At 37.9% G+C, this 20474-nt stretch overlaps 1 protein-coding gene across 1 annotated transcript in view; it reads left to right on the top strand.

Annotated features, from left to right (window-relative positions):
• The window catches only part of LOC110466718, a 28625-nt gene extending 10810 nt beyond the window's left edge, over nt 1-17815 (top strand). The window contains exons 7-14 of the mRNA XM_021523427.1: nt 1239-1308; nt 2108-2242; nt 7740-7788; nt 9352-9391; nt 10237-10309; nt 11878-12021; nt 15238-15298; nt 17275-17815. Coding sequence (XP_021379102.1) covers nt 1239-1308; nt 2108-2242; nt 7740-7788; nt 9352-9391; nt 10237-10309; nt 11878-12021; nt 15238-15298; nt 17275 — 573 coding nt within the window. The 3' untranslated portion in view covers nt 17276-17815. The remainder of the gene's footprint in view (nt 1-1238; nt 1309-2107; nt 2243-7739; nt 7789-9351; nt 9392-10236; nt 10310-11877; nt 12022-15237; nt 15299-17274) is intronic.
• The last annotated feature ends 2659 nt before the right edge of the window (nt 17816-20474 follow it).

Genomic DNA, 20474 nt, shown 5'->3' with positions numbered 1-20474 from the left:
TATATTTGATTGATGGCTTCCTAGGATAGAGCCCGACAAAGTTTGAGGATGAAAATGACCTTGACCTTCTTTTAAGGTCACATGAGGCAGATATGTCTAACGCTTAGAACAACTTCTTCTGAAGAACTGAAAGGTATATTCTCAAGAACCAGTGGATGGAATTTTTTCAAACTTGGTCAGAACCATCATTGGTAGATGGGGCTATAAAATTGTAAAATTGGGATTCCTACTCCAACCCCTGGGGCCAGGACGCCCCAAAGGGAAAATTAACCAATATTTCAAAAATCTTCTTCTCCAGGCTCAGAGGTGCTACAGTCATTTTCTCTGCATGGAAAGAAAGATCATCAGGGGCTTAACTTAAATTGTAAATTTCAGGACCCCCAAGCTATTCGTTCTCCCTTGGGGAGGGGGTAAAGTTTACTATAGTTTATATAGGGAAATAACACTTTTGGGTATATTTTGACAACATTCTGTAGGAAATTATTTTTACTTGGTGAGAATTATCTTTGGAGGAAGATGTTTTCAAATTGTAAAATTGAGATTCCAGGGCGTGGCCCCAAAGGGAAAATTAACCAACATTTCAAAAATCTTCTTCTCCAGGCTCAGAGGTGCTACAGTCATTTTCTCTGCATGGAAAGAAAGATCATCAGGGGCTTCACTGAAATTGTAAATTTCAGAACCTCCCAGCTATTCGTTTTCCCTTGGGGAGGGGGTAAAGTTTACTATAGTTTATATAGGGAAATAACACTTTCTGTAGGAAATAATTTTCATTTGGTGAGAATTATCCTTGGAGGAAGATGGCTTCAAATTGTAAAATTGAAATTCCTATCCCAACCCTAGGGGCCAGGGCGGGGCCCCAAAGGGAAAATTAACCAATATTTCAAAAAAAATGTTTATATAGGGAAATAACACTTTTGGGTATATTTTATCCATTTTCAGCAGAAAATTACTCAAACTTGGTCAGAATCATCTTTGGTGAATGAGAGTTTTACTTTGTAAAATTGGGATTCCTGCCCCATCCCCAGTGGCTAGAGCGGGCCCCAAAGGGAACATTTACCAATATTTTCAAATTCTTATCCTTTGATGACATGACAAGTATTGTATTTCACTAAGTTTACATGCTGATTTCCACATCACATCTAAACAATAAAATAAAGCTACCAGTACCTATGATATAACTCCATACAATATAAGTGACCGCTAAGGCCCTTGAACCTCTTGTTTATTTCCATTTTCAGTTTTTGTACTTCAAGATAGAACCTGTGGACTTGACAACAACCGAAGAAGATGTTAGAAAATTCTTCGCTGGTAAGACGGCAGTACAATGTAGTTTTTCTCTTAACTTTATCATTATTTAATTTTTAATATATAATCATAAGTGGATTGTGGGCAGATTGGTCGAGTGGTTAACACTCCGGCCTTCCACGCAGGCGTTGATGTTATGTTTTCTGTACTGTAGAATTCAAGTGACACCCCGGTGGCACTATAAATGATGCCGTTGGAAGCACGGTCCCACTACAAACAGAACACAATACATCTCAAGCACACACGCAGGCATACACACATAGGGAGATATTACACTTCTGTTACATTTGACATTTAAATAAGAATGTGAGATTGTCAATAACGGTTTGCATCAATCTCAAATATCAGTTTTCAGGGTTGAGTTTTTTTGGGTCTTTTTTGGATAACATGAACAACATTGCTTTACGACGGTAAAGTCAATATTCTCCTTCACTTTTGACAACCACGTTTATTATTTTGTTTACCAACGTTCATTGTAATGATGTTTTGTCCTAAAATTATTCAAGTAAAGGACTTTGACCAATATTCAAACTTTTGCCCTACGACAGTAAAATCTATTTTCTCCATCTGTTTTGAAAACTATGTTTAGTATTTTGTTTATTAATGTTTATTGTAAATGATGGATTTGTCCTTCTTGTGAAAGGCAAAAAAGACGATAGTTAATTTACGGTGAAAGTTTCCCAAGATACAATATATCATCTGTTAAATGCTTCAAACTTCTTCGAGTCTCTAGATCTATGAACGTATCTTTCAGGGTCTAATTGCAAGTCATTCTCTTTTCTTTTTTTTTGCCTTATTATAGGTGTTGACATAAAAGAAGTGTTATTGGAGCTGGACAATGTGTACTTTGGGAGGGTATATATAAAAGCATCAGATGCAAGTGCTGCGACAGTTCTGGCATACGACGGTGAATTTATTGGAGATCGTTGCGTGACCGGTAAGTACATATACTACAGGACTTCAAAGAAATAGTGATTGTTTATTGTAAAGGAATTAATTCTTAAAAACCAAGTAAAAGTTGCCGAGGTTGAAGAGGTTGCAGAACTTCAACAAATCACCCCTGCATCGCTATTCAGTAAAAATATAATTTCCTTCTCCCACTGCACCATTGTCACCTGGAATTCCATACCTACAGACACTGCCCAATTACCCGATTTTTAGCCCACCATCATCTGATGGTGGGCTTTTCAAATCGCCCTGCGCCCGTGGTCCTTTGTCCATCCGTCTGTCATCCATCCCTCATCCGTCCTTAAACAATTCTTGTTATCGATATTTCCTAAAGAAGTACCATAGGGATATATCTCAAATTTGATATGTAGGTTCCCCTTGGTCCCTAATTGTGTTTATTAGCAGGTTCCCCTTGTTCCCTCCTTGTGCAGTTTTACTTTGGAGACTGATCAGATAAACAAAATAGCCAGCAGGCAGCCATCTTGGATTTTGACAGTAGGTTTGTCATCGGTATTTCTCAATAAGTACTGGAGAGATCTTTCTGAAATTTTACATGTAGGGTCCCTTTGGTCTGTATGATCAGATAAACAAAATGTCCGACAGGCAGCCATCTTGAATTTTGACAGTGAATGTTTGTAATAGCTATTTCTTAGGAAGCACTGGAGGGATCTTTCTCAAATTTTATATAAGTTCCCCTTGGTCCCTACTTGGGCATCATCACTTTTGAGACTGATCAGATAAACAAAATGGCCAACAGGCAACCATCTTGAATTTTGACAGTGAATGTTTGTAATAGCTATTTCTTAGGAAGCACTGGAGGGATCTTTCTCAAATTTTATATAAGTTCCCCTTGGTCCCTACTTGGGCATCATCACTTTTGAGACTGATCAGATAAACAAAATGGCCAACAGGCAACCATCTTGAATTTTGACAGTGAATGTTTGTAATAGCTATTTCTTAGGAAGCACTGGAGGGATCTTTCTCAAATTTTATATAAGTTCCCCTTGGTCCCTACTTGGGCATCATCACTTTTGAGACTGATCAGATAAACAAAATGGCCAACAGGCAACCATCTTGAATTTTGACAGTGAATGTTTGTAATAGCTATTTCTTAGGAAGCACTGGAGGGATCTTTCTCAAATTTTATATAAGTTCCCCTTGGTCCCTACTTGGGCATCATCACTTTTGAGACTGATCAGATAAACAAAATGGCCAACAGGCAACCATCTTGAATTTTGACAGTGAATGTTTGTAATAGCTATTTCTTAGGAAGCACTGGAGGGATCTTTCTCAAATTTTATATAAGTTCCCCTTGGTCCCTACTTGGGCATCATCACTTTTGAGACTGATCAGATAAACAAAATGGCCAACAGGCAACCATCTTGAATTTTGACAGTGAATGTTTGTAATAGCTATTTCTTAGGAAGCACTGGAGGGATCTTTCTCAAATTTTATATAAGTTCCCCTTGGTCCCTACTTGGGCATCATCACTTTTGAGACTGATCAGATAAACAAAATGGCCAACAGGCAACCATCTTGAATTTTGACAGTGAATGTTTGTAATAGCTATTTCTCAATAAGGACTGGAGAGATCTATCTCAAATTTGACATGTAGGTTCCCCTTGGTCTGTAGTTGTGCAGTCTCTTATGAGACTGATCGGATAAACAAATCTTGGATTTTGAAAGTTAAGGTTTGTTTGTGCTATTTCCCAGAAAGTACTGGAGGGTTCTTTCTCAAATTCTATATGCAAGTTCCGCGTTGTCTTTTTTTGTTTATGTCTACTTTTGAGACTGATCATGAGACTGATCAGATAAACAAAATGGCCGACAGGCAGCCATCTACGATTTTGACAGTGAGGGTTTGTTATCGCTATTTCTCAGATATAACTTGAGGGATCTTTCTCATGTTTGATATGTAGGTTCCCATTGGTCCCTTGTTAGGGCCCCGTATCGGAGATACGGGTGCCCTATAGTAATCACTCTGTCTGTCTGTCTGTCTGTCTGTCTGTCTGTCTGTCTGTCTGTCTGTCTGTGTCTGTCCGTCCGTCTGTCTGTCCACAAATTTTGTTCCTGGCTGATAACTTTGGTATTAATTGACCGATGTACATGAAACTTGGTCAAGATGTTCAGTTCATAAAAATACACATTGAGGTAAAAAGTCAAGGTCAAAGGTCAAGGTCATGAGATTCAAAGGTCAAGGTCAAATTTTACATATTTTCACTGATGAACATTTTGTTATGACATGATGAAGCAAAGTTGATCAGAATTAAACAACGAGTTAACTGAACAAATGTCAAGGTCATTGGGTCAAAGGTCAAGGTTAAATTTTGTATCTTTTCACTGTTGAACATTTCGCTATGACACTTTGAAGCAATGTTGCTCAGAATTAGACAAGGAGTCAATTGACCAAAGGTCAAGGTCACTTGGTCAAAGGTCAAGGTTAAATTTTGTAACTTTTCCCTGATGAACATTTTGTTATGACATTATGAAGCAATGTTGTTCAGAACTTAACACAGAGTCAACTGACCTTAGTAACAGGTAACTGGGTCCAAAGGGTCAAGGTCAAGTTTTGTATTTTTCACTGATGAACATTTTGTTATGATATTAAGAAGCAAAGTTTGTTGGAATTAAAGAATAAGTCAACTGACCAAAGATCAGGGTCACTGGGTTGATGGTCAAGGTCATTTGGGTCCAAAGGTCAAAGACAAAGTGGATCTCCGACTTTGAACCTGGCTCTTGTTGGAGGAGGTATATAAGGTGAAACAAAACAAATCAAAGCTAACAAATGAGTATTGCACCGGTAATTACATTTCTGTTAGCCGAGCAAATATGGAGGTGGAAGGAAACACATCACATCATAGTATATGTAAAATGTATATTTTGCTTCCTTGCGATTCTTTTTGAAGTCCAAATGTCAAACGTCAAGCTCAGCTATATGGGCAGATTGCTTCTTGATGATTATGGGGGATATAATTGCCACAAGACGGGGCCCTTACTGACCTGTCAGTGTTCTAGTTGAACATGTTATATTTTGAGACTGATCATAAAGGCGTAAAGGCCAATGGAAGAACTAAACAGATCTTTCTAATATTGCAATGATCGGTTCTATTTCTTTCACATTAAGTACTGTACTAGTTAATATGTGAAATGACAAACTCACTTTGAAGTTTGTCTTTTATACACAGCATTGTTACTAGATCAGAAGTTACCTCAAGGTGCATTTACTGTTAACATGACTCGATCAAACAGTAAAGTTACCTCAAGGTGCATTTAATGTTAACAAGACTCGATCAAACAGAGGAGTTACCTCAAGGTGCATTTACGGTTAACATGACTCGATCAAACAGAGAAGTTACCTCAAGGTGCATTTAATGTTAACAAGACTCGATCAAACAGATTAGAGAGAAGAAGAGAAAAGATTGAACTGACAAAGAACTAATGATGATGGTACAAGTAATGGTTACCTCAAGGTGCATTTACTGTAAACATGACTCGATCAAACAGTAAAGTTACCTCAAGGTGCATTTGCTGTTAACATGACTCGATCAAACAGTAAAGTTACCTCAAGGTGCATTAACTGTTAACATGACTCGATCAAACAGTAAAGTTACCTCAAGGTGCATTAACTGTTAACATGACTCGATCAAACAGTAAAGTTACCTCAAGGTGCATTTAATGTTAACAAGACTCGATCAAACAGAGGAGTTACCTCAAGGTGCATTTACGGTTAACATGACTCGATCAAACAGTAAAGTTACCTCAAGGTGCATTTAATGTTAACAAGACTCGATCAAACAGATTAGAGAAAAGAAGAGAAAAGATTGAACTGACAAAGAACTAATGATGATGGTACAAGTAATGGTGGGTGCCAAGATCCCTCTGGGATCTCTTGTAATGCATTGAAGTCGGCAATTGCAGGCTTTCTATTAAATTTTTAGCATTTAATATAAGTAGTTTTATCGTATAATCTAAAGTTAAAAAAAGAATAAAGATAATAAATTTCCTCTTTTCATTTGTGACCTCTTTTTCGAACTCACCCAGCAACAAATGCACTGTATATTTTGAGTAGTGTTGTTCGTAAAGGAAGAAGAGGTCAAATGTCACTGACTTGGATTAAGCATTGTCTTTTCTTAACTTCATGATGAATTCATAGAAAAGGAATTACATTTTGAAATGAACAACTTGTGTACATCTGTCTTCTGGAGACACAGTAGTCTAGTGGTAAAACACCGGGCTGGTGACCGAAGGGTTGTGGGTACGAGTCACATCACGGCACTGTGTTTTATTCTTAAACAAGATACTTTACTCTGCTTGTTCCAGTCTACTCAGCTGTAAATGAGCACATGGTTGGGCAATGCTAGAACTGTTGAATGCTAGTTGTGAGCGCCTAAATGGCAGTTCTGGCTGTATGCTCCTCAGGGAGTTGAGAAAAATATTGACAGGTTGCAAAGGTCCAATAACCTCGGATGATAATTTGTGAATGGTTCGAGACGACCTAGATTGTGATGAAGCTGTATATAAAAACTAAACATTATTATTATTATTATCATTCTTGTCTGAAACTGCTTTATCAGTTACCCACATCTCGTCTGAAACTGCCTTATCAGTTACCCCCCTCCCGTCTGAAACTGCCCCATCAGTTACCCACCTCTCGGCTGAAACTGCCTTATTAATTGCCCACATCTTGCCTGAAACTGCCTTATCAATTTCCCACATCTTGTCTGCAACTTCCTTATCAGTTACCCACACCTTGTCTGCAACTGCCTTATGAGTTACCAACATCTTGTCGGAAACTGCCCTATTAGTTACCCACATCTTGTCTGCAACTGCCTTATCAGTTACCCACATCTCGTCTGCAACTGCCTTATCAGTTACCAACATCTTGTCTGCAACTGCCCTATCAGTTACCAACATCTTGTCTGAAACTGCCTTATCAGTTACCCACATCTTGTCTGAAACTGCCCTATCAGTTACCCACATCTCGTCTGAAACTGCCTTATCAATTGCCCACATCTTGTCTGAAACTGCCTTATCAGTTACCAACATCTTGTCTGAAACTGCCCTATCAGTTACCCACATCTCATCTGAAACTGCTTTATCAGTTACCAACATCTTGTCTGAAACTGCCTTATCAGTTACCAACATCTTGTCTGAAACTGCCCTATCAGTTACCAACATCTTGTCTGCAACTGCCTTATCAGTTACCCACATCTTGTCTGAAACTGCCTTATCAGTTACCAACATCATTGCTTCACAGTTACCTTCATCATGCCAAAATTGACGATGTCATTATCAGCTTATTAACCCACGTCATCACGGCATTAAGCTTGGTAAAGTGTTTGGTCCAATATGAGGCTATATATGTCATTGATTTCTCTGACAATCAACGTGTTTAAACAGTATTGAATTATAGAAAATGCAATTTATATTTACTGATTATAATCAGCTTTCAATATGTTTAATTTTTAATCCCTTTTATTTTTCAGTGAAGATAAATCATAAGAATCAAGTTTATGACATTGCTGCACTTCATGCGTATGTAAAAATTTATTCAATGATTTTATGTGTGTATTTTCAAGAAATAAGACCTTTGTATATGTGTCAAATTGATAAGGCTTTCAATTAATAAGAATACAATATTTCTCGCATCTCACACAAAGATATCTCACATCATATCCTAGGTCATGCTAGATTTTTCTATCTCGTCTGGTTCCTTTATGTGAACAACATAATGCGCACTAGCGCATTATGATTTGTTTGCTTGCAAAGCTGTGTCATTCAAATAGATCATAAATACCATTTATATTTAAAATTATAAAATGCCCGCCTTATCGACAGTCCTCACAATTTCGTTCAATAGTTTGAACAGCGTATTGTCGCGTGCTAATTGGCAAACAAAGTAGTACTTTAAAATTTTAACAAACACTTCAATTTTATTTCACAATTCAGTATCAATACAATTTCGTATGATATGTCTATAGGGTGATTTAGGTTTATCAATAGAACTCTGAGCTGAGAGGTAGATTTGAAATTGTTTCGATTTTTCCCCGGAACAAATTTCGCGCATGGACAAATACAGTGAACACTGTAAATCCGACCTTGCCCTCCACGAGGGAGTTATTTTTTGGAAGTTAATTCAAACTTTTCTCTTTGCTCATTTTGTGAAGAATCCAGGCGTGAATGTGTTTGTTGATTGTATGGGAACCTGACAACAGTCGGTAGTCCCATAACAGCCTCGTTATTTGACATGTCGTCAGAAACTGAGGAACCGTGGATGAGAGACGCGTGAAACTGATAGCGTTTTAAGTGAGTGATCTTGCGACGGAGCACAGGTTCGTTACAAATGTCTGAAATGTTTATGTGTGCTGCGACTCATATCAGTAGGTCTGTAACATATGTGTCAGTAGGTCTATAGAATATGTGTATTTCAGACATTTATAACGAACCCCTGTTGATCAGTGCAGTGTAACAGACGATATTTCTGATAAATTACATGAGCGTTTGTGCATTTTGTACGATATTGCAGACCTTGGTCTTGTTTTCGTTGTAATAAAAGTGTTTTTTATTTTATTTTTTATTTTGTACATAAATTTACAATGACATTGTCAAATCTCACAATGCCCAAAGGCTGGCAGCGATATTTCAGCAGCCGTCATGTTTATTTATATTGGATATTGTATTTCCGGTCAATGTTGTAAAGAGGCTATATAGTGACAATGCCTGCAAATGTAAATATATCATTTTACAGAAAACATGGTGAAAATATCAACACCTTCCCTTAATCTTCATTTATAGGTCCACAAAGTTATAACAAGTTTGATATAAAGTGATTCCCCATTTGAGCGGGTAATCGTAATCCACGAGTTCATATACCCACAAAATGGTGTCCTGTCGGAAAACCACAAAAGAGCTGTTAGAAAACATCTGATTTCACAGTACATTGTATATTCAGCATTTGTAGCAACAAGAATGACCTTCGATCACACCCGACCAGGTTTTACAGACTTTTGTCTTATCTTGTACTACTGAAGTTGAAAAGATAGGTGACAGGTCAATTTGTAGTTTTCATGTTTGACACTCTTTATATTTCTTTTGTAGAAGAAAACGGAGAAAGGAAATTCTGACAGGAGAAGGAGAGGTAAAACAGAGAAATCATTGTAACAATGGATTTGTTTGATTTTCACAAGTGCCATTTTCTTTTTGTCTGCAACTTTGGGATACTTTTCCTCTTGGTTTTATTAAAAAAAAAATGCCTTTGATTAATCATTTCTGAAAGGAAAACGATACCATGTGAGATGTTCGTGTAAAAATAATAAAGATGAATAAGCAAAATATAATCAACAACACTGTTCTGTGAGTAAACCCTTGACCTTAGTCTGTTAAACTGTCACCTTTACCAATTGAGGTGCCTGGTCTTTGGTTGTACCCTGGCTAAATTCACTAATTGTGCTACACCTAGGCCCCTTTCGCGTATCCGGTTCTAGGTTCAACCAGTTGAAACGGTTGAACCTTGATAGAAAACTACAGGCACAGATCTGATCCCTTGCAAAGCGTTCACTCAATGCTTGAAACAAAGGTTGGTCAAAGGTACCAATGTAACAGGAGAGAAACAATGCACGGCCAGACCGGGGTTCGAACCAGCGACCTTCCGAACTCTAGACGTGCGCTCTACTGATTGAGCTACCTGGTCACCGACGGTCGACTCAGTCCAGTTCCGCTACAATACGAAACAACAGAGTGTAGTACTTGTGTTTTGATTGCAGTTGGACGGGGATCGTTAAAACTTTTTGTGCCCTGTTGGTGTATAAATGCATACGGAAGTGGAAATACTTTGAATTTTGTTTCAGTTGATCAAATACGTAAATAATATAATTTGTTTGTAATTCACGTAACAGGAGTCATGAATGGTGATGAAACTCCCTGGTGAAATGGGATTTGAAATTATTTAATATCATCCTAACATTTTTTTATTTTTTTTTCAAGAACGATATGACATACATCGCTCTGGGAAGAATTCCAAAAAGTACCAAACTTTCTGAAGTTGAGGACTTCATAGGCAAGTTTTTCATACCTATTCATACGGTGGGTACTTAATAAATGGGTTATGCAATACTGGGAAAGTGGAAGTTCTGGCGTGAGGTGAGGAAAAGCGCTATGACCATTTAAACAGATGGCAGTTTGGAAATGTTTATACTGACAATAGTTTAGATATCTTTACATAGCTGTATTTTACATATCTATAATTTATAATTACGTATTAGTGCTTGGATATATGGAATTATATGCGAAAAATCTGAGTGTTTCCATACACAAACAATTCCCACCTTTATAATATGTGTCCGACTAGTTACACATTTTGAGATTAATAAAATCTTTCAACACTTTGGTGTGATTTGGAGATATTCTGACTCGAAGGAGAAAGTTCTGAGTTGCCAAACACAAGGCTTACCATGTGTTCGGCCAACTTAAGAATCTCCCAAAGGTTTCATTGCACCCAAAGAAAGGAATAGATTTAAAAAAGAAATATTATTATAATTACATTATACAGCAAGTACTGGTACATTCAAATATAGGCTTTCCAATTGATAATACAGAAAATAGAATTGCTAGGAATTGTTTTATCAAAGTTTTACTTTATACACAAACAATGTACGAGTCGCAACATTTCAAAACTGATTGGTCCCTTTGTCTAACTATGACTGAGTGAGCGGTTTGTATTGTCTACCTGTACAACGGGGTGACGAAATTGTTTTTTGTATACATCACTCAACCCAGGTGCTTTTGTCTATTGATAGAGAGTGTATACGCACGGTGTCGAAACGTCCCACGCTGAGTAATGTATGAAATATACAATTTTGACACCTCGTTGTACAGGTAAATAATTGTTCACTCAGTCATAGCCCGAAAGAGGGACCAGTCGGTCTTGAAACATTGCGACACGTTTAATACATACATTGTTTGTGTATGAAGTGAAACTTTGATATGACATATTTCCAAACTGATGATTCTTAATGAATTTGCTGGGTATTGTTTTGGTTAATTATTCAATTAATGTAAATAAATATTCCTCACAGTTTTTTTAGGTATCTGTTGTTCTTTTTAGATGCAAGTTAAGAAGAACATTTTTTCTATAACTTTTGTCTTGGCAGGAGTGTTTGTGGTCTGTTTGTACTAACACATTACAGGAAGTTTTAATTTTCACTCAAACATTTACTAGGCATTTAACATTTCGTAATATAAATGTACTTATTTTCAATGTAGCAGTAAATTTGCCCTCATTATAAAGGGCGAAAAGTGTTAATTTCGCCATTACTATATATTTTATGTTGTGTAATAATGTTCACTGGCTTGGTAATTAACTTGTTCACCCCTTAAATTTCATAATGGACTATTCCAACTGTGGAAAAGGAAGAGTTCAAATGTGTTTTCAGGGGTGAATGAGTTAAATTTACCCTGATTCGTAGGTAAAAAAACGGTGATAGTTAAACTGGGTCGAAAATTTCCTGGTATGGGGCGAAAAATGTCCTGGTATAAAGTCGTTGGAACAAATCTTAGCAGGGATTTGACCAAACCTGTTTTACTTATGTGTAAATGTTTATGAGCGTACTGGTTTTACATTAACAGGTGTGCCTACATATGAAGTGGTAGTAGGCCTGAGAGGTCACCGCCTCGTCAACATAAGGCTTACTTATTGCTTGATTCACAAGGAACATTTAGATGAAGCTTTGAAAAAACACAAGGAATGTATTGGTGATCGATACATCACAGGTGAGCTAGTGTTATGTTGACGTTATAGTTGTTAATTTTCGCAGGGTTAACATTTCATGATTTCGAGCCGGGCACTTATATGCAGGGGGTTTAACTTTTTTGACATAGCAGCCTCTATTCAACTGATATCACAGACGTATGAAGCGTAGATGTTATGGCGACGATCTCAAAATATGTGTGAGGGTTTTAATTTCCCGAATTTTAACGCATTCACGTCATTGACAAATTGAAAACATCATGAATATTAGCAACTATACAGTACATATATTTCCACTAATTGAAGATGCAGTGCCCTATAGTAATCATGCTGTCTGTCTGTCTGTTCATCTGTACTTCTGTCTGTCTGTCTGTTGAAGAAACTGTTGGATTTTGATCAAATTTGGCTGATGTATTACTCCTGTAAGTCTCTCAGGTTGGATGTTCGGCAATTTTTGTGCGTATTTAATGCGGTTGCTTCATCCTGAAAGGCTGATTGCATGCTAACTGTGTGATACTTCCTGATGGATTCCTAATGATCTTATCATTTTGATCAAACTCAGATTCGTACTGGGATTTGATGTTCGACATATATTCCAAGGATATTAAATAACACTTCTTCATTCGGATTGGTTGGGCCCTTTCCACGCAATATCTTGGGACAGAATGGTTGGTCGCCTTCCACACAATATCTTAGGACAGAATGGTTGGACGCCTTCCACACAATATCTTAGGACAGAATAGTTGGACGCCTTCCACACAATATCTTAGGACAGAATGGTTGTTAGCCTTCCACACACTATCTTAGGACAGAATGGTTGGTCGCCTTCACCACAACATCTAAGGACAGAATGGTTTGTCACCTTCCACACAATATCTTAGGACAGAATGGTTGGTCGCCTTCCACACAACATCTAAGGACAGAATGGTTTGTCACCTTCCACACAATATCTTAGGACAGAATGGTTGTTAGCCTTCCACACAATATCTTAGGACAGAATGGTTGTTAGCCTTCCACACAATATCTTAGGACAGAATGGTTGGTCGCCTTCCACAAAATATCTTTGGACAGAATGGTTGGTCGCCTTCCACACAATATCTTAGGACAGAATGGCTGGACGCCTTCCACACAATATCTTAGGACAGAACGGTTGGTCGCCTTCCACAAAATATCTTAGGACAGAATGGTTGGTCCCCTTCCACACAATATCTTAGGACAGGATGGTTGTTAGCCTTCCACACAATACCTTAGGACAGAATGGTTGGTCGCCTTCTACACAATATCTTAGGACAGAATGGCTGGACGCCTTCCACACAATATCTTAGGACAGAATGGCTGGGCGCCTTCCACACAATATCTTAGGACAGCATGGTTGGTCGCCTTCCACACAATATCTTAGGACACAATGGTTGTTAGCCTTCCACACACTATCTTAGGACAGAATGGTTGGTCGCCTTCCACACAATATCTAAGGACAGAGTGGTTGGTCACCTTCCACACAATATCTTAGGACAGGATGGTTGTTAGCCTTCCACACAATATCTAAGGACAGAGTGGTTGGTCACCTTCCACACAATATCTAAGGACAGAATGGTTGGTTGCCTTCCACACAATATCTTAGGACAGAATGGTTGGTCGCCTTCTACACAATATCTTAGGACAGAATGGCTGGTCGCCTTCCACACAATATCTTAGGACAGAATGGTTGGTCACCTTCCACACAATATCTTAGGACAGAATGGTTGTTAGCCTTCCACACAATATCTTAAGACAGAATGGTTGGTCGCCTTCCACACAATATCTTAGGACAGAATGGTTGGTCACCTTCCACACAATATCTTAGGACAGAATGGGTGGTCACCTTCCACACAATATCTTAGGACAGAATGGTTGTTAGCCTTCCACAAAATATCTTAAGACAGAATGGTTGTTAGCCTTCCACACAATATCTTAGGACAGAATGGTTGGTCGCCTTCCACACAATATCTTAGGACAGAATGGTTGGTCGCCTTCTACACAATATCTTAGGACAGAATGGTTGGTTGCCTTCCACACATTATCTTAGGACAGAATGGTTGGTCGCCTTCCACACAATATCTTAGGACAGAATGGTTGGATTAATATTTAACTTTTGTATGATGAACTGCTGACCAAATTGCCTCTCTGACATTTGTTTATTATATTCGTAATCTGGAATAAATGAAGTACACAAATATGAAATTTCAAGTTCATTCGACAACTGGTTTAGGAGATATGGCATTACAAGGAGAGACATAAATCTGCATTTTCATAATATCGTCTGTTATGCGCTATTTGGATGAAAATCTGTTATTTTTAAGGAAACAAACTTAACATTCTTCAAGGTTTGAAAGCCTCTGCATGCATCAAACGAATAAATATTTGACCTGCCTAAACATTGCCATACCAGTATTCATTCGCAGAAAGGATTTTTGTTTGTCACATGCAGAGGCTTTCATTTGTTAACTGTCCGAAAACACCATATTTTGGCCATTTCTGCATAGCAACGCAATTTTGTTGCTATGGTAGGGCATCTATGCATTGGCATTGGAAAATATATGCACCAAGAAAGGTAGGCCATATTTATCAATTTGATGTTTATGACAGAAATCGGTCACTATATTCAAGTTGAATTTTTTACTTTTAATGAGGCCAAACACAAGGACAGTGGGATTGAACCCAATAAGGTTACCCCCAGTAGGGTGTTGCTGAGAGACCGGGCAAATATTTTGAAATATTTGCCGTGAAATTTTAAATGAGAGTATTTTTATTCTGCCATGATTGCTTAAACATCCAGATGAGCAATACTATCAGGCTCTCTTGGCCTTGTGTCTTTTGCATACATTTTGGATGTGCTGATACATATATACGATAATCTGTTAAAATTTGAGAATCGTCTGAAAGAAGAACAAAGCGTATTTACATTTCCACATTTATTTTCAAATATACCGGTAAATTTACCCTTATCATAATGAACTTTTCCAACCTTTGAATTGGAAGAGTTCAGGTGTCTTTAGGGGTGAATGAGTTAAATGAAAAATCAGATCTTGACCGTCGACATTACTAAAGGAATTCAGGCCAATCAGATCTTAACTGTCGACATTACTAAAGGAATTCAGACCATAGTCAAGTTTGGACATTGAATAGATTTTCAAAATTTTATTAATTAATTTAAATATTTTAATTTTTAATTTTTACATGCACTGGTGTTTCTTTTGCAGTGCGCAAGGCTACTTTAGATGATCTGGTTGCTCTGACACATGCCACGCACCTTATGTATTGGTAAGGTATTCTTTGATTTTGTTTTGCTTAACTTATTCACCCCTGAAAACCCATTTGAACTCATCCAATTCAAAGGTTGGAAGAGTTCAATATGAAATTTCAGGGATGAAAGAGTTAACAGTGCATTGACAATATTTGTCTTTTCGGTGCCTTAAAGGGACAGAAATATGTATGCATGTGAGTGAATGTTAAACTTAACTTGTTTACAAGCTGGCAATCAAGTCTCAATGGAGTGTCTCATATCAGTTTTGTATGGTATAGCACACATCTGCGACAGTACATGTGTGATAGGGTATGAGCACTGGGTACCATTATCATCTTTAATGAAGCCAATTTTCAATCAGTCGGCCTAGCAACTTTTACCTTGTCAACATGGCACGGTAAGTACATTTTCCCTGCACTTTGAAAGGAATCCCTTAAGAATAAATATCATTATGTAACAGGAGAAAGAGAAAACATAACGGCTAGACCAGGGTTCGAACCAAGGGCCCTCCAAACTCTAGATGGACACTCTACCAATTGACCTACCTGGTCGCCAATGATCGACACAGCCCAGTTGTGCTACATTCCTCCCTCCTTTTTCTAAGTCTTTGCCCCCAAAGACACAACCCAAGTTCGGGTATCCCCTTGCTAAGCGTGCTACCAATGCTTGAAACAAGGATTGGCAAGGTTGCTAATTTTGTAACAGGAGAAAGAGAAAATGTAACGGCCAGACCGGGGTTCGAACCCAGGACCCTCCTAACTCTAGACAGACGCTCTACCTATCGACCCAGTCCAGTTCCGCTACAATTACAACATTCTAGAAATGGAACTGTTCTACTTGCAAAACACCTACCTTCTCTGCACCCTTGGAATATGTCATGATAAAATTGAAAGCTTACTGGGAGCTGTTTGATTGGTTTCAGGTTTAAAAACCCAACCAATCGCTAGGCTGATACCTGAAGATCAGTGAACCATAATGACAAACACTCGTCTTGTAGTATTAGCACAATACAGTGGATGATATTAATCAATTTTGACATATCGTGTCTAGAAATCCTCCTGAAAATATCTCTGATATCCGCTGTGTACGCTCCCTCACACTGTCCTCTTAACTTCTTGTCCTTCGGAAGGGATATTAAACAGGGGTCCAGTGTAAGGTGAGTCACGCCTTGCACGGTAAAGATCACTCTGCTTGTTTTTTTCGAAAAAGAGAAGGCTAATTGTTAGCTGCCAAAGAGTATAGATTGTATATTTAAACTAGTATAGGACTTTATGTGACAGGTCAAAATTTAATGCCTAAATTATAGGAAAAAGAATTAAAGTACCCCTAACCTCCACATTAGAACTGTTTAGTAATGTTCAAAAAGCGAAATTGCATCTCAACCCCTTAACTTCACACTATTTTTTATCCTAGGCCCGGTTATATTCAGAACAAGGACGTAAAGCCCCATCAATCAAAAAATGAATTTCAGCATTTCCTCAAAATTTTCTGGATGTTATATATGGCTGTAACAAACCATCAGATCAAAACCAAAGTTGAATGTTGTAAATACTGATTTTGGGGGTACTAGGTGACAAACAAAAGTCACTCAAAGCTACCATAAATCAACTTATTTTTGTTAAATGTTTGTTTCAGGAAACAGAACAAATATTTTTCAGCACCATAATTGTGAATACAGGTATGGCCCTAAACTAGGGGTTTATTCAGGGAGCATCAGTCGCTGCATATTTATATTCGTTGGCTCACCTTGCCTGCTATCTTTCCTGCTTCTCCTGAAGAGATAAGATACTTAAGGCAATATTTACGCCAATAGCATGCTGGACGTCTTGGCTAGCCAAGGGTACCGATCCAGTACAATCTACCTACTCTAAGTAGACTGGATGGTACCGGATCGTAACCCTTGGCTAGCAAAGATGCATACTGGGATAAAGGGGTCAATTGTTTTCTTTTCTTCTTCACCTTAAGATCTTAATGTTTGCTTGTTTTGTTTCAGATGAAATATTGATTCAGTGAATTCAAGAACATATTCATATAGATGACAGCAAGAAACTTGCCAGACATTGACGTATCTGTCCATCCAGCGATCCGCAAATGCACTGAGAGGGTGCCACAAATATTTCCTCTCGGATACTGAGCCCTTGCTTTACAGACTGGTGTTCCATTCAATTTGTGTATCTGTATCATCGCCACAGTCACAGATGTCTGATCTGTTCTAGAGGAGTCGTATTTTGATCTTGATCAGAAAGTTTTTCATAACACTTAAGTGATGCAAATGCATGTGTGTAAGAGAGAAAGAGAAAGGGAGAGAGAGTTTTTGTGTCGCCTGCAACGTGAGGCGACATATAGGTATTACTTTGTCGGCGTCGTCGGTTGCGTCGTCCAAAACAAGGTTTCCGTACGATAACTTGAGTTCCCTTGGGTTGATTGAACATGGTACGCATATACCATATGAATATAGCTCGAATAAGTTCGCATTTCAGAAGTTTACATGCATTTTTAGGTCACCTGAGACAAAGTTTATTATGGTTTATAATGGCAAGTGATACTTTGAATATAACATGTTAATAACTTGATTGGCATTATAACCCTGAGTTGACAGTTTGATACTTTGAAAATTTTGAGCCAGCCCTACCCCAAGGGCTGTAGGGTGGGGCCCAAAGGAGTCAGTGTGCTAACATTTCTTCCTTTTCCTTGTTTAGAATCGGAGGTGCTAGTTTCAAATACTTTTTAGTCTTAAATCTGTATGCTAGATATTGAATAAGGTGGTTTTATTGTTTTTTGTCACTTTGAATAATATTTCTGTTCATGTTAAAAACCAAATCAACTCTGTATAAATATATCAGGTGACCGTTAAGGCCCATGGACCTCTTGTTTGGTGGAGCTATGTCCCTTTTATTGCCAAATAAGGGCAGTGTGTAGTAAATGCAAGAACTTTTTTATTTTTTAATCAATTTCTTTCAAATTTTGTATGGTAATGCTAGAAGCAATTAATAATGCTCAACATATATTACAGGTTTTTTCTATCGAGTTTCAACTTTCCGCATTTTGGCATATCACACTTGACATAGCAATGCTGTTCATCGTTTTTGCTGTTAATTTTTGCTTGTTTACGCGATATCTCGAGCCAAAACACTTTTCTCACTTAAAGCACTGAGCAGGCGACACATCCACTCCTGTGGAATTCTTGTTTCAATACTATACTTGCGGGAGAGAATAGCAGGTGTATGTTGTGTATATTGTATGGTGTGTACAGTTAGATCAGCTGATGACATGAATTTGCATGTGAGTGGGAGCGTTGTGAATTGTACAGAATATTTCATCTAATTATACTTTTGTGATTTTCTTTTTTTTATGTGCGTTGTTTATGGTTTGGCAGAACATGTATTTATTTAACTAGCAAAGGACGATCAACGCCAAGGCTTTCTTAAATCTTGACAATATTGCCGAAGTTTGATGTCTGTGATAGGATGTTCTCAAACCTAACGGCTGATACTGTACTGCCTAACTCTACCACAAACTTCCAATAACATACAATGTACATTGGATATACATGTATTGTGATAGCAAACATTGAAAGTAAAATTAAAACAGTGTGCAATTTTTGCTTGTAGAAGTTTGTAAAAGTTTTCACGTTGGCAACGCTGCTACAAGATATAAATTCATAGTTTATCAAAATGTGTGTGCATATTTTAACTCACTTCAATGAACATACATGTACTTCAAATTTTTTAGTCTACTATTTTTAGCAAATTTTACCCCTTTTCTCTCCCGACACTCAGGACCCTGGAGGGTCAGACCCATCTTTAGTATAAATTCTGATCCCCAGTTGAGGTTGATGATTATACCACACAGTTCAACAAAATTTGACATAAAGTTTCTGAAGTGAAATGAAAAATATGGTGATTGTTTCAGGTTTTGCACTAATGACCCCAGCTATCACCCCCCTAGGGGGGTCTGGGAGGCTGATCCCCAGCTTAAACTGATGCTTACCACAAAATTTCATTAAAATCTGGCAGATAGCTCCTGAAGAGTAAAAAATATGATTTGTCAAGTTCTTGCACTAACTGAATCTCACCCACCGTTATCAAATCATCATTGTAGCATCATTCTAAGAAAAGTTGGTGAAAGTCCACGAGTAAAAGTCTTTTGAAGGTTTAACACTATGTGACCCCTTATGGCCTTAACCCTCAGCCTTGTATCGAGTACAGACTGTGATCACCACCATGGTTACCACAAAGTTTCATCTAAACTCGACTGATGGTTTCTGAGAAGTCGAAAATACGATTGTTAATGGTTGTTTGAGGTTTTGCACTAAGTGACCCCTTAGTTTTTAGACAGAAATCTTTGAGATGGGCAATCTCAGAAAACACATGAGTGAGAGGGTCAATATCGTAGACCCCAATCCTAAAAATGTCCTCTCTGTGTATTGCGCTAGACATAAAATATGGAGGCTGAGGGAAGATCTTGGAAGCCTAGGTCACGCTGATGGTGAGAACTACTTATATCACACTAATATTTGGTCTCCATTACCTACCTTCCAGTTGTGGTCAATTTCCAGTGATCACCTATACTGTATCTAACCTATCGCCTTCCTCCGAAAATGGTTACAGGACTCGCCAGAAAACTAGAAAATGTCTGTAAGACATGAATGCTCCCGTCACCATTTGAAATTAGTTTCATGGGACAGGACAGGACGGGATGGGACGGACATAGGGCAACATGCCCCCCAGCCCCAACACTTTATGGCGGGGGCATAAAAAGTATTTGTTTTTGGCATTTGCGATGAGTCTATGCCAAATCTTGCATACTAGTTTTGACTTACAGAATTTTGGACTGAAGGTCTGAATTATTTTCATCAAATTCTGAAGTAGGTCAAAGTAATTTATTAGGACAATAATAGAATCCCTTAGTTCTTTCATATCATCATGTTATAGTCCTAATATATAGATCCTTGGCCTTTTCATTTTTCAGAGAGTTGATTAAATGTTTTATTATATTTGACCCCACAAACCTAGAAAGCAGGATAAGTACTTTCATTTGACTTGGCTTGATAACTAATATCATGATCCTGAAACTTATTTTTTATTTATTTTTTTATTTTTTAAATGTTAAAATACATTTGCCTCATGACCTTACAAATAGGTCAAGATGATTAAATCAATTTGAACAAACTTCATAGCCCCTCATCCCAGC

Source organism: Mizuhopecten yessoensis, unplaced genomic scaffold (assembly GCF_002113885.1).
Source record: "Mizuhopecten yessoensis strain PY_sf001 unplaced genomic scaffold, ASM211388v2 scaffold11143, whole genome shotgun sequence".
NCBI classification, from domain to species: Eukaryota; Metazoa; Mollusca; class Bivalvia; order Pectinida; family Pectinidae; genus Mizuhopecten; species Mizuhopecten yessoensis.
The sequence above is the reverse complement of the archived record's forward strand: the minus strand, read 5'-3'. Positions and strand labels throughout refer to the sequence as shown.